Genomic DNA, 14766 nt, shown 5'->3' with positions numbered 1-14766 from the left:
AGATGGCGCAGATTTATTTAAAAACAAAACAAATTGCTTAGCACAGTAAAGAAGAATAGAGGAAGTTGTATGTTGTTTCTGAATGTTATCTTAAACTTTAGCTGATTATAGAAGATCCGATCATGATTAAAACTGAGAAGATATTACATTTGAACAGCTCAAAGGGTAGGAAGGTTCGAGTGGTCCGGGAACATTATATGAGGGAGCAGGTGCCGTGCGGGAGCTCTCTCTGTCAGGCTGACTGTCAGAACGGTAAGAAGAGCATCACAACAGTCAAACATCAAAACAACATCAGACAAGACAGGGCTCTTATTATTGTAAATAAATCCGTATGCTAACAGAGCTAGCTAGCTAACGAGGGTTTAACCTAAACATATGTGACATTTACCTTCACGGAACTAAGGTTAGGAATTGTTAGCTTTGACTCAGAAAGTTTTGTCAGACTTAGTCTTTATCATTACAAGAAAGTAAATATGTTACAGCTCACACAGCTACCTCTTGAATGATGTCAGAATTATGCAGACTCATACTACCATCCTAATATGCTGAAAAAGAAAAATGCTGGAAACCTGCAACCATTAACTTAAATAGTATTGTATCAAATGGTTACTGGCTTTTAGCTTTTCTTTTTTCAACAAATAATATACTCTTTATTTGTTAAGGCTTTTTAAAACAGAACATATTTTTCTTCTCTTCATTTGAAGGTCGCTTGGGAAGAAGACCTAGGGATTTCAATCTCTGAGACTAATTTGGATCAATGACATTTATCTGTTTATTCATGTTCTAAAAATTCTAAACACAACCTTATTCAATCCAAAGCATTACACAGACTTCACTATTCTAAGACAAAGCTTAGTAAACTCTATCCATTGGTTCCCCCACATGCGACAAGTGTAAAACTGCAGAGGGTACCTTAGCACTTCTTTTTTGGTCTTGTGTTCAAATTCAGAGCTTTTGGGTAGAAATATTTCAGTTCTTTGCTAAGGTTTAAGATTGTGTTTTACTCCCTGACCCAATGGTAGCAACTTTTGGCTGGTCAGATTTTCTGAAGACTCACAACCGAAATGTACGATCGGTGACCTGTTCAGTATGGCATGATCAATCATAGCTAAGAAAGTTATCCTTTGTTTTTTTAAAGAAAAATATTAGGCCCCTTTTTTTCTAACTGTCTTCTTGGACTCACCTCCACTTTACATTTGGAGAGAATTAGATATACCACTTCTGGGGACCCTGCGAAATTTGATAAAACGTGAGATGCATTTTTTCTTTCTAAAGCACCATAAAGACTAATAGTGTTGTTTAATTTCTGAAGGTTTGTAAGTTTTTTTCTCTCTCTCTTGAAATCCATTGCTGTGTCTTTTTGTAGGTCATATATGTCTTGTATGTCACCATTTTCCTTTGTTTTATGCTTTATTTTACGTTTTGCACAGATTATTGTTTCACGATGAGTTTGTCTTTTTGTTCCTTGTTTTTGTATGTCTGCCAAAACTATAATAAAAAAAAATTTTTTTTTTAATTACAAAAAACTCATAAAGGTTTGAAACAAGTAAAGAAACAGTAAATTAAATTTTTTTGGGGGGTGAACTATCACTTTATTGTGGATTTAAGAGTTTCAATTAACCTGATAATGTTTAGTTATTTACTATATGTTTTGGTGAAGGATTATATGTAATTGTTTTATTAAATAATAATATTTTATATGTAATACATGTATTAAATCTTTCAATTGATTTATTTCATTTTGATGACTTATGTTATTGGTAAATAATTCTCTATACTGTGTTACCAGTTCAGGTATTGAAATAATAAGGTTTTCAATATAATCCTGTTCCAATAGTTGGCAAAGTGCTGTCTAGGGATGTGACCCACTATGTGGTCCCGGATGTTGGAGTGGTTCGGGATTTTCTGGAGATCCTGGAGTTCAGGGAGCTTCAGGGAATCGTGTTGACCCAGACAGCTTACCAAACTGTTCAGCACACCCGTGGACGCAGGTCAGCCAATCATATATTAACTCTCACACCAGTTTCAGTCACAGTTTCAGTCAGTTTCATGAGTTAAAACAAAAGTCAATATTCTTGAGGGAAATTAGAAGGGTTGGTTTTAGAGGTTGCTCCCATAGTTGCATCTTGTTTTGTCTTGTGTAGGCATTATAACCGACTACGTTCTTTACTGAAGGATCCTCGTCACGATTGTGTGCTCTTTGCCAATGAGTTTCAGCAATACTCCTACTGCCCCAGAGAAAAGGGTGAGTCCCAGGACAAATGGCATACAAGGTGAGTCCCAACTGTCAACTGTTATCCATTGTTTATCCATTGAGAATAGAAAATGGAACAATATTGTGCCCATTGTGTGCCAACCTCTGAAGTTTAAAAAGTATTGCGCACTTTGATTTTCAGTCCACAATAGAAGCATGCAGTGACATCATTTTAAAAGCAAATAAAGCATAAATTGACCTTATTTTAGAAGTGAAGCTGCTTCAATGATCCAATAGACACTTTATAAGAAAAGAGACCCGACCTGCAGATTGTCCAAACATTTGATTACTCATAAGAACTGTAAGTATTTTGTGTGTTCCAGAAATGTGTACAATGCAGCAGTTTGGTATTATAATCATCTGGCTGGACTCCAACCAGTGGTCATGATTACTGAAGACAGAGATGCTATTTCAGAATTTAGTGCTTCAAACAGTGGAGTTTTTGTCATTTCAACTCAGGTATGTTGGATTGGTAATATCTTTCTGAAGTCAGATTAGGTTTTTTAAATAGCTGTCCTTTTAACCATAAATTAATTTATTAATTATTGTCCTAGCCAGGCAAATATTTTTCTTCATTGTTATTGTTGGGCTCTATTTTAACAATCTAGGGTGCAACATCTAAAGCGCATGGCGCAAAAGCATTAAGGGTGTGTCAGAATCCACTTTTGCTATTTTAAGGATGAAAAAATACGTTCTGCGCCCCGGTGCATGATCTAACAGGGCTGTGCTTATTCTCTTAATGAGTTATGGGTGTGTTTTGAGCATAAAGTGCATTAAACCAATCAGAGTCTCATCTTACATTCCCTTTAAGAGTCAGTTGCGTCACGCCATGGCGCATTTGCTATTTACATGGCGGACTTTGTAAGTGGAAAAACCAAATTTCCTCACTAGCAAGAAAACAGTTAAAAAGAGCATCTGCAGTGCAAGGATAAAGAACGAGCCTCCTCCATTCAGCCTCTTTATCTTTACTTTACTTTTACTCTTAACTCCTTTACTTTTGTAGATAAGGAAACGGTGTTGTAACCCTCTCCACTGAAGACATTCATTAGCCTTATAATTAATTTAGATTGTTAAGCACAAAGATTGTTTCAAGACTATTTATAAATTCAGTTCTAATTTCTTGCAAACAAATAAATGAACAATAATAACAAAGTGTGGTCAAAAAACTGAGTTATGTCAAAGCACCCCTCATATGCCCATATGGTTGATGCAGACATCTCCAAAACTCAAGAAGTGGACAAATCTAAACTTGTTTTTATCAACTCAAATATAAATATGCATATAATGAATAATACTGCTAATAATAATAACATTATACGAATGCAAATTCGTATAATGCTTATCACACATTATGCCATAAATTTCAGTGTATTTACTTAGCAAAATATTCGGAAGAGGTCGATTTATCCTAATTTGCATTTCACCTGTTTTGTGGTGTATTCAAAGAGCTCAAACACACTTGTCTATTAGTAACACCAATTCACTTCACCGCAGGAGTACCTGTTAGGTTTCTGGCCGGACCTGCAAGCTGCACATGATCTGTACCACTCCATTGCCCAGACGCTTCAGGAGAGAGAGAATGATGGAGCAGAGAAAGTGTACACTGAACACCTGCCTGCGGAGGTGCTGGAAGCTGGCATTAAATCTGGAAGGTACATCCAGGTGAGTCAGAAATCCCACAGAAATGACACAAATCTCGTTTTTTGGTGGCTAACGAAAACTACAATGTCTCCACCTTAAGGGGATCCTCAGTGTGAACAAGCACCGTGCGCAGCATGAAGCCTTTGTCCGTTATGAGGGTTCAGCCAGCAAAAATACAGGTTCTGCAAACCTACTTTATTCAGCTGTTTAGATTTGACTACTGTAATTTGACTGGTGCTGTTTTTGATACTGATGGTGATTGGTCTTTGGCCTTTGACTCTGACTGTGTTTTCAGAGCTCAACAGTGATGTGCTAATCAATGGCGCAAAACATCGCAATCGAGCCGTGCATGGAGATGTGGTTGTCATTGAGCTGTTGCCCCGTAATGAGTGGAAGGGCAGGACTATGGCACTAACAGAAGGTCAGGGGGAGGAGCGGCCACTGGAGGACACACAGAGTCAGCCTATGCCCACAGGTAACCATATAAGCATTATAATTAGGCAAGAATTTTCTGAGGTAAATTCTACACACTGCAAACAATCTGAATATGAGAAAACAAATAGCGATTTGAGAAGATACAGCTTAGAATGAAGTCAAATGATCTGCTAGTGCAGTAAAATAGTTATACTTGGTAAGATTTTTTAAATAAAGAAACTAGGCTTGAATAAAAATAATAATAATAATTAAAAAAATGAATACACACACACACACACACACACACACACACACACACACACACACACACACACACACACACACTTATATGTAGCATTGTATTTAGTGTAAATATTTAGAAGTGTAGCAGTGTATTTAGTTAATAGCATAACAGCATACATTGTATGCTTCCTTTTTGTGAAAAGATCTTAAAACAAGAGTTACTAAACTGAAGTTACTAAATTAAATTTCTCTTAATTTAAGAATTGTCATCCTGTCTTAAAATAAGCCAGAGCATTTTAACTTGAAACAAGATTATTTTTTATTAAATCAAAATGACACATTCATGCCTATTATCCACAATTTCTTATTAATATTAAGATTTAACGGTGATTACGATGCAAAATTACTGCTTGTTGCTTCTCTAAATATACTGAAGCTTCCTTCTAAGACTGGACTTAAATTATGTCTCTGATTGTATTAAGCTAAATTTGCAGGTAAAATCCCTAACTTTAAGCTTTACTAAGTAAGAAAAACGATATATAATATTAAAACAATCATAATAATTTTACTGATCCTGCATAGTTTTTTATTCTTAAACAAGATTAAGAATACTTTTTGGCTAGAAATTTGATTGTACAGTTGAAGCCAGAATTATTAGCCCTCCTGAATTACAACCCCCCAATTTCTGTTTACAGAGAGAACTTTAAAAATGTTCTTGCTCTGTTAAACATAATTTGGGAAATATTTAAAAAAGAAAAAAAAAATTCAACCGTAACTCAATTTTTAACTCTTGTTTGAAGTTTTACCTCACTGTAGATGGATTGCTGTATAGGTTGCGTCTGTTTTTTAAACTTTCTTTCCTCATGCTCTTGCAGGCCGGGTGGTGGGAATTCTGCAGAGGAACTGGAGAGACTATGTTGTGACTTTACCTCCTTTTGAGGAGATGCAGTCCCAAAGCCGAAATTCACAAAAAATTCTGGTTGTTCCATGGGACTACCGAATCCCCAAAATCCGTATCAGCACACAGCAGGCTGAGGCGCTGCAGGTGGAGATATTCATTTATTACGGTTTCCTAGATTCAGGCTAGATGCTTTTATGCTAAGCCACATAGAAATGAGTACAGTACAGTTTTTGATTCTAAAAATAAAATACATTAGAAGAAACAAATGAGCAAAAATTAGTAAATGTTGTGCAAATATAAGTTAGTCAAATTCAGTACACAAAGTTTCTGTATAATATTCAATGTAAGACCCAAATGAGCATTTTTATATGTCCACAGATTGAACTGTTTGTCTTTCCTTTTTATTTATTTATTTTTTCCTTTTAAACCTGTTTTAGTACATATTTAATCTGTTTTTATTTGTTATCATTATTGTGTGATTATTATTTGATTCTTTTAACATTCTTTGTTTATGTAAAACCTGTTGAATGACCATTGTGTATTAAATGGGTTATATAAATAAACACTCACACTTTAGAATAATGGTCCATTAGTTAATGTTAGTTAAGACATTTGCTAGCATTGGCTAAGCATGAGTAATCTTGTTTATTATTCATAGTTCAACATCTACTTATGCATTATTAAAATTCAAATTTGTGCCTGTTAACATTAGTTAATGCACTGTGAGTTAACATGAACTAACATTTAACTTAAAAAATGTTAACTAACATTAAGAAAAATGACAAAATACTGTAAAAAATGGCTAAGAAATACTGTAAAAAATACCGTATAAAATGACTAATTGTTTATTCATGTTAGTTAATAATAATGGACCATTATTTTAAAGTGTTACCAAATAAACGTCCCTTGCCTTGAGTATAATTATTTAGAATGTAGTGCAGGGAGTTTCTTATATGCGCTAATTGTTTGTAGGACCAAAGAGTGATTGTGCGTCTGGATTCATGGGAAAGTACTTCAGTCTACCCAAATGGGCACTTTGTGAGGGTTCTGGGGAAATCAGGCGAGCTGGAGACTGAGATTCAGACCATACTGGTGGAGAACTGCATTCATGTGCCACCATTCTCAGAGGCGCAGGTGATGTCATAGTTTCTGCATCTGATTTGAGTCATTTCAAATGCACACATTGTGATTTTTGCCCTATTAAAAGAGAAAAATCTCAGTAGCAGGTCTTCCAGAAAGGTATAATCCTGTTTAAAATCAGTGTTTTTGAATGTGTCTTTAGCTGCGAGAGATGCCTGTTAATACAGAGGAGAACCCATGGCAGATGGACAGCAATGAGGTTTCCTCTCGCCGGGATTTAAGAGACTCTCACCTGGTGTTCAGTATTGATCCTAAAGGCTGTGAGGATGTGGACGACACCTTGTCTGTGCGGACTCTGCCTGGGGGAAAACGGTTAGAGCTTGGTGTCCACATTGCTGATGTGACTCACTTTGTCAGAGAGGGCTCTCTAACTGACCTGGAGGCGAGGTCCAGGTATGGAGACTTTCCAGTTATTCAAAATGTGATGATTATGAATAATGTAGTATATTATTTTTTTGCGTAATTATAGTGAGAATTTAAGACGAATGTTTAATGTGTTTTATAGTCATACTTGCATACAAAAAAAATGTAGGATTATTCGTACAGGGAGAATATGCAAACTCCACACAGAAACGCCAATTGGTCCAGTTGGGCCTAAAACCAGCGACCTTCTTGCTGTGAGGTGATAGTACTAACCACTGAGTCACCGTGTTGGCATTTTAAGTTTTAATTTTAAATAGAAAATATGTAATCTTTCTGACTTTTCTGTCACTTTCTGACATTTTAATGCACCTTCACTGAATAATGTCTTGAAAACACTTTTAACTGACTGTAGACTTGGGAAAAATCTTTTCACATTTATGTTGTGAGTGTGCAGAAATATGTGTATCGATATATTAGATCTGTGAAACAGCATCTCTTGGACAACCCAAGCAGCTCTTTGGTGTAGGTGATTTAAATTTTTGATAATGTGACATGTACAGTACACTACCCGAACAGATTGATGAGTACCTTCAGTCTAGAGATTTGAGGTTGTTCAGAAACAGTGCTCAACTAGTAAAGAGAAGAACTCACTTTGAATGCATAACAAGACCCCTATAAACAGTGCTTTTTATGGGCTTGATTTTAATTCAGATCAGTCTATTTGTTTCCCTAAGGAAAAATCAGTCAAGTTTGGTGAAGGAAAAATCATGGTTCAGGATTGCATTCAGTATGGGGGCGTGTGAGAAATCTGTAGAGTGGATAGCAACTTCAACAGCCTGAGGTATCAAGACATTTGTGCTGCCCATTACATTATAAACCACAGGAGAGGGCAAATTCTTCAGCAGGATAGCACTCCATTTCATACTTCAGCCTCCACATCAAAGTTCCTGAAGCAAAGAAGGTCAAGGTGCTCCAGGACTGGCCAGCCCAGTCACCAGATTTAAACATTATTGAGCATGTCTGGTGTAAAATGGAGGAGGCATTGAAGATGAATCCAAAGAATCTTGATGAACTCTGGGAGTCCTGCAAGAACGCTTTCTTTGCCATTCCAGATGACTTTGTTAATAAGTGATTTGAGTGATTGCAGAGATGTATGGATGCAGTCCTCCAAGCTCATAGGAGTCAAACACAATATAATACAATAATTCGTTTTCCAATGCACCATGACTTTATATTCTATACTGGACATTATTTCTGTTAAGTGACAAGACTTTTGTCTGAGCAAAGTCAGACCATACAGTCCTAATTAAATAATTAAAAATCAAGGCATGATCATATTTTATTTTGGTAAAATAAACGTAATCTAGAGACCTTTGCCTTTCATATAAGCCACTTCTGATACCAAATGATCAACTAGAAGTCAAGTTATTATTTGTTGTTCCTGAAACTTTGATAGACGACAAGACTTTTTTTCAAGTAGTGTACATTGCACAAAACAAAACACTTTTCCCACAGAAAAAAAACAAACAAACAAAAAATTCCTGATAGTCAATAATGTTATTGATAATGTAAGTCATGTAAATGTATACCTATTTAACTTACAGGCTGTAGCCCTATATCTCCTATCTGAGGGCATCAGCTCATATTCCATTATAGAGAAAATGACATGGATCAGTAATCATTTTAAGGCTATGATTCTTTACAGATTCTAAAAAAAATATCCTGACGGAAAGGTAGTGACACTAACCATTGCTTCTTATTTCAAACCAGGGCAACCACTTACTACCTGGCTGATCGCAGATATGACATGCTGCCTGCGGTGCTGAGTGCTGACCTGTGCTCTCTGCTGGGAGGGGTGGACCGGTGAGTGGCACACAGACTGAAAAAGTGACCGTGATACACTTCTGGAATCTGAATGATTTGACTTTATAGAGGAAATCTCTCTGTAATATGTTCAGATATGCCATGAGTGTGCTGTGGGAACTGGATGCGGAGACTCTGGAGGTGTGTTCGGTCTGGTTTGGCCGTACTCTCATCCGCTCCTCGTATCAGCTTCACTATGAGCTGGCCCAGAGCCTGCTGAATGGGGAGGAGGTTGAGGTACCTGAGCTAAACCCACTCAAAGGCTCACAGAGGGACCAGAAAATGTCAGAGCTCCTGCAGGCTCTGGAGACCCTGACGAGGGTGGCAAGGCACCTCCGGGCACAGCGGGATAAAGGTGGCGCTCTGGAGTTGGAGGGGGTGGAAGTGAGGGCTCAGCTGGATGAGGAGAAGAACATCACAGCACTCGTGCCCAAACAGCCACTGGAGGTTCACGAGACTGTGGCAGAGTGCATGATCTATGCCAACCACTGGGTGGCACGCAAGATACAAGAGAGCTTTCCACATCACGCTCTTCTGCGTCACCATCCACCACCCAAGCAGGAGTTTTTCAATCACCTGATTGACAGTGCCAAGGCCCATGGTTTCAGTATTGATACAAGGTAAATATTAATAAAAAGGGAAAAGATAAAGTGTGGGGTAACACAAAGAGATATTTGTGATCATTAAGGAAATATGTACAGTTGAACTCAAAATTATTCACCATCCTGTGATTTATTTATTATTTTTTAAATATTTCCCAAATGATATTTTCCAGGGCAAAGACTTTTTCACAGTATTTCCTATAGTTTTATCTCCTGGAGAAAGTCTTATTTGTTTTATTTCGGCTAGAATAAAAGCAGGTTTTGGTTTTTAAAACCATATTAAGGTCAATATTATTAGCCCCTTTAAGCTATATGTTTTCTCCAATTGGCTACATGACATACCATTGTTATTCAATGATTTGCAGAGTTACCCTAACTTACAAAGTTAGCCTTATTAAAATAGTAAAATATTATTTACTGTCATCATGGCAAAGAGGAAATAAATCAGTTATTAGAAATGAGTTATGAAAACTATTATGTTTAGAAATGTGTTGAAGAAATCTTCTCTTCGTTAAACAGAACTTGGGGGGAAAATGTACAGGGGGGCTGATAATTCAAGAGGGCTAATAATTCTGACTTCAACTGTATTATTATACTCATTTCTTTCTGGAATTGACAATTGAAAAAGTATATTTAAACACAAATTTACCATTATCAGCAGAATTTAGAGACTATTTCAAATTTTTAGCTCAACCATTTGAGAGTAGAAAGCATAGCATTGTGTCATTTCGTAGGCAGCAAATTATATATTATTGTAGACTGCCTTCCAAAATAAAAAAACGAAGGCATAATAATAATAAAGCTATATTTATTTTATAAAAACATACAGCTAATTTAATGCAATTTAAAATGTAATACTATTTTGGCAAAGCAGAATTTTGAGCATCATTACTAAGCACAGCCTTTAGTGACATGATCATTCAGAAATGATTTAGCTATGCTGATTTGGTGCTTAAGAAATGTATTTTCTCAGTAAAGTTGAAAATAGTTTTGCTGCTTGAGAAAAGTAGAAATTGCTACATTTTTAAAACAGCATTTATTTTATATGGAACTAACATTATAAATATCTTTACTGCTGCTATTGATCTAAAGCAATGCTGAATAAAGGTGTCTTTTATTGTACTATGTGAATTTAACAATTAAATAAAACCTATAAAAATAAGTAAAAAATAATAATATTGTATAGATGCATATTTATGTGTCTATTTACATTATTTTAATTAGATCAAACAGAGCTTTGGCTGATTCTCTGGAACGTGCTGTGGATCCTCGGGACCCCCTGGTGAACAGGTTGTTGAGGATGATGGCCACCCAGGCAATGTCTAATGCCCTTTACTTCTCTACGGGATCCTGTCCAGAGGAGCAGTATTATCACTATGGTGAATGCTTTTCATTATCTTATTATTTTAGACCTAGTAGCTAAATTTGTGCTGTCAGTAAAATAATATCCTAACACAAATACATAGGAATGAATGACTACACATATGAAACCCATTCTACTTGATGACTAGTCTAGTTTTGGGCTATTCTTAGACATCTATTCGATTTTTCACTAACAGCCCAACTTTAGGCTCATTGTGGCCCAGCAATTGAAGTTTGTAGAATTTAAAAATGATTTGCCCATCTGAATTATTAGCCCCAGTGTACATTTTTCCTCAAATTCTATTTAGCGGAGATAACACATTTCTAAACAGAATACTTTTAATAAGTCATTTCTAATAACTGATTTATTTTATCTTTGTCATGATGACAGTAAATAATGTTTTACTCGATATTTTTCAAGGTTGTTCTATACAGCTTAAAGTGACATTCAAAGGCTTTACCAGGTTAAGTAGGTTAATTTCTCTACTTAGTTAGAATAGTTAGGGAAATCATTGTATAACCATAATATAATCTGGAAAAAATGAAAAAAAGGGGCCTAATAATTTTGACCTGAATAGAACTGCTTCTATTTTAACCAAAATGAAACAAAAAATACTTTCTTCAAAAGAAAAAAAATAATATAGACAATACTGTGAAAAAATCCTTGCTCTGTTTAACTTCATTTAAGAAATATTTGGAAAAAAAAAGAGAGAGCTAATATTTTTGACTTCAACTGTTTGTTTAGATGTATATTAGACATCTATTAAACACCAAATTGCTTGGTGTTCAAGATAAAATCAGGTATAAATAAGTTTTGCTGTTCATGTCACCTTCAGGTCTTGCTCTGGCTCGATACACTCACTTCACCTCTCCAATCAGACGATACGCAGATGTAATAGTTCACCGGCTGCTCATGGCTGCCGTTCAGCTGGAGAAAGACGAATCGCCAAGCAAAGCGTTGGCCTGTAACAAAGAGCTTGAGGAGCTGGCTCAACACATCAACAACAAAAACAGAGTAAGTGGCAGCCATTGGTGTTCAGTGTGGCAGTATTTTAACATTAAAGAATAACCCTCTGTTTGTTTGTTTGTTTGTTTGTGTGTTAGGCAGCGCAGCATTCACAGAAGCAGTCCATTGAGCTCTTCCAGTGCATGTACTTCAGAGATAAAGACTCACACACAGATGAGCGCTGTGTGGCTGATGCTGTCATCTATGCTGTCAGAGCAAACGGCTTTCTTGCTTTCGTGCCACAGTAATAATATGCTTATATAATACACCTGATTATACACGATACATTAAGATACATTTTGTTGGATCAGATTAGAATTTGAGAAAGGAAATCCAACTGCATTTACACTTGCTGTTTAATTAGTCTCTGATGTCCACTTTTGAACACTTTCTTGATTTCTTTGAGGCAGGGTCTATGGGTGGACATGTGTGGGACTTTTCAGACCTTTCGATTTAATATTTAAAAAATAAGCTCATGCTTTTTTTACTGAATGCAATATGATTGGACAAAAATCCTGACTAGCAAGAGATCATTATGCTTTTTCAATTTGTCACCTTTAAACTGAAAGTATGAATTCAGGTGACAAAGTTAATATCCTGTCTCTCAAACGTGCTCCAACAGAATGCACAAAATATTTAAGAGTTCTTTTGCAGCAGTTTGATCACATGAGAATTTACAACATTTAAAAGCAGATTGATTTTTAATTTTTGACTACATCTGGAAATGTGAACACAAACGTTTCACACACAACCTTTCACACTCCACCTGAATTGACAAAAATACATCTTATAACAAAGTGTAAACCTAATTTTGCACATTGTTTATATCAAAGACATTGTTTAATACTGTTTAGCAGTTTTTCTTTTTAAAGCATTAGTTCAACCAAAATAGAAAATTCTGTCATCATTTACTTACCCTTTATTTGAGCAAAACGGTTGAATTGTTTTGTTCTGTTGAAATTAAAAGAAGATATATATTGAAGAATATTTGAAACCAGTACCCATTGATATCCATAACATTTGTTTTCCTACTATGGATATCAATGGTTGCATTCTTCAAAATACCTGTTTTTCAACAGAACAACAACAAAAAAAACCTCATCCAGTCAAGCTTGAGTAAATTATGACATTTTAATTTAAATCTTAGGGTGAACTATCCCTTTAAATATTTAGCAATTCCATTTATTTCTGTTTCGTGAAGTTGAATTTTCTGCATCCTCACAGAAATAATTCTAATATGATGAATTTTGGTGGACATTTTCTGAATTTTCTTAACCTTAAAGCTCAAAAGAACTGCAAAAGAACAATGGGAAAGTCATTAGTATCACTTTTGATCAATTGAATGCATCCTTGCTGCAGAGAAGTGCTGTCTGAAATGTTCTTCTAAAATGAGCGGTTTTCTCAGCCTTCTGTTTATGACCAGTTATTTCACTTTAAAGGGAAGGAAAAGAACCTACTTTTTGCCGTAAAAGTGAAATTACTGCGCCTACACACGCAAAATTCTGAGAAAAATGCTAGAAGAATTTTAAAAGAACATTTCAGACAGCACTTGAAGCCTTTTGCATCTGAACTCTTCAAATCCAACATTTAAAAGGTATTGTATGCCACAAAAAGCACATGATGTTCGAAATCAGGTTACTAATGTATTCTGTTCCCACAGGTATGGTTTGAAGGGAGCTGTGTATCTCAAGGACAGAGAAGGTCAGGTGATCAGTGTTGATGGAGATGGAAAGTGTGAGTGGAAGCCTGGGACATTGCAGAAATACTCAGACAAGATCATCACCAGCACGAGCACTGGAACCCATACCTTTTACCTTTTTAACCATGTTACAGTAAGTACGTGTACATCACGGCACAAAATCCCATTGTTCATTCATTCATTCTTTAATTTTCCTTCGGCTTAGTCCCTTTATTAATCAGGGGTCGCCACAGCGGAATGAATCGCCAACTATTCCAGTAAATGTTTTAGGCAGCGGATGCCACTGCAGCCACCACCCATTACTAAGAAACATCCATATACATCACATTCAAACACACACTCATACACTATGGCCAATTTAGTTCAGTCAATTGACCTATAGCGCTTGTGTTTGGACTGTGTGCTAAACCAGAGGAAACCCACGCCAACATGGGGAGAATATAAACTTCCTCATAGTCCATTGCACCTTTCTTAAAACAGTCATAGATACTTGTTTGCTACATCCACTGACGTCTGTTTTTCCTCTTGCTTTTGTCTCTTCGTCTTCCTCCGCAGGTTCGTATCTCTGTTGAACCCTCCCGTTGCCATGCCGACAGCCTAAATCTGGAGCTTATCAGCAACAAGCCCCACTGCGCTGTGCAACCCGAGTCTCAGCCAGCTGGTGGAGGACGGTCTGGGCTGGTTGAAGAGGTGGTGCGCTGGGCAGAAGAAGCCTCGCTTCAGGCGGAAGAGCAGAGAGGGAGGAAACCCAAACTGAGCAAAGAGGAGAAGCAGTTCAGACAGAGTAAAACACCTAACCTCTATGTCCTCTTACAGGAGATCAGTGAACTCGCTCTGATGGATCTGTCCATCTGCCAAATCACTAATTCAGAGGAACAGACTTGCACTGTGTCTTCTTAGCCTATGTTGGTGGTGGTTCTATTGTTGACTGGACAGAATGTTTTGCACTGAGAGCTTTTGGGATGGTTTGGTCGTTTTTGGTAGATTCAGACCTTGTGTAGAGCTGCATTGACATGCATAGAGATAAACTAGAAAACATTAAGGACTAATTAATCCAGGCTCCTTGGATATATTTTTGGTGTTCTCAATTGCATTTGATAGAATTCTCAGAATAAATAATATGACTGCAGATTGTTTTGTTTAGGCCCATTTTTTGAAAATTGTTTTTTTGCATTGGATTGTCACCAAAACATAAAATACAACAATCATGTTTGAAAATTCAGGAAATAGAAAGTCTTTTTCAATGTTTAAAATGCTAAAGCTTTTAAAGTTATTTTC

General features: G+C 36.4%; 1 protein-coding gene across 2 annotated transcripts; it reads left to right on the top strand.

The window, feature by feature from the left end:
• dis3l (DIS3 like exosome 3'-5' exoribonuclease) lies at positions 1-14617 on the top strand. Of its 2 annotated transcripts, none has more exon segments than NM_001110458.1 (17): positions 1-252; positions 1838-1991; positions 2145-2273; positions 2578-2713; positions 3749-3916; positions 3996-4074; positions 4191-4370; positions 5428-5597; positions 6426-6587; positions 6736-6986; positions 8727-8819; positions 8915-9439; positions 10646-10800; positions 11620-11798; positions 11888-12033; positions 13450-13621; positions 14044-14617. In NM_001110458.1, coding segments are annotated over 17 exon segments (3174 nt in total). In that variant the 5' UTR covers positions 1-122; the 3' UTR covers positions 14389-14617.
• The last annotated feature ends 149 nt before the right edge of the window (positions 14618-14766 follow it).

This window comes from Danio rerio, chromosome 7 (genome assembly GCF_049306965.1).
Source record: "Danio rerio strain Tuebingen ecotype United States chromosome 7, GRCz12tu, whole genome shotgun sequence".
NCBI lineage: Eukaryota > Metazoa > Chordata > Actinopteri > Cypriniformes > Danionidae > Danio > Danio rerio.
Note: the sequence above shows the minus strand (reverse complement) of the source record. Positions and strands in the feature narration are given on the sequence as shown.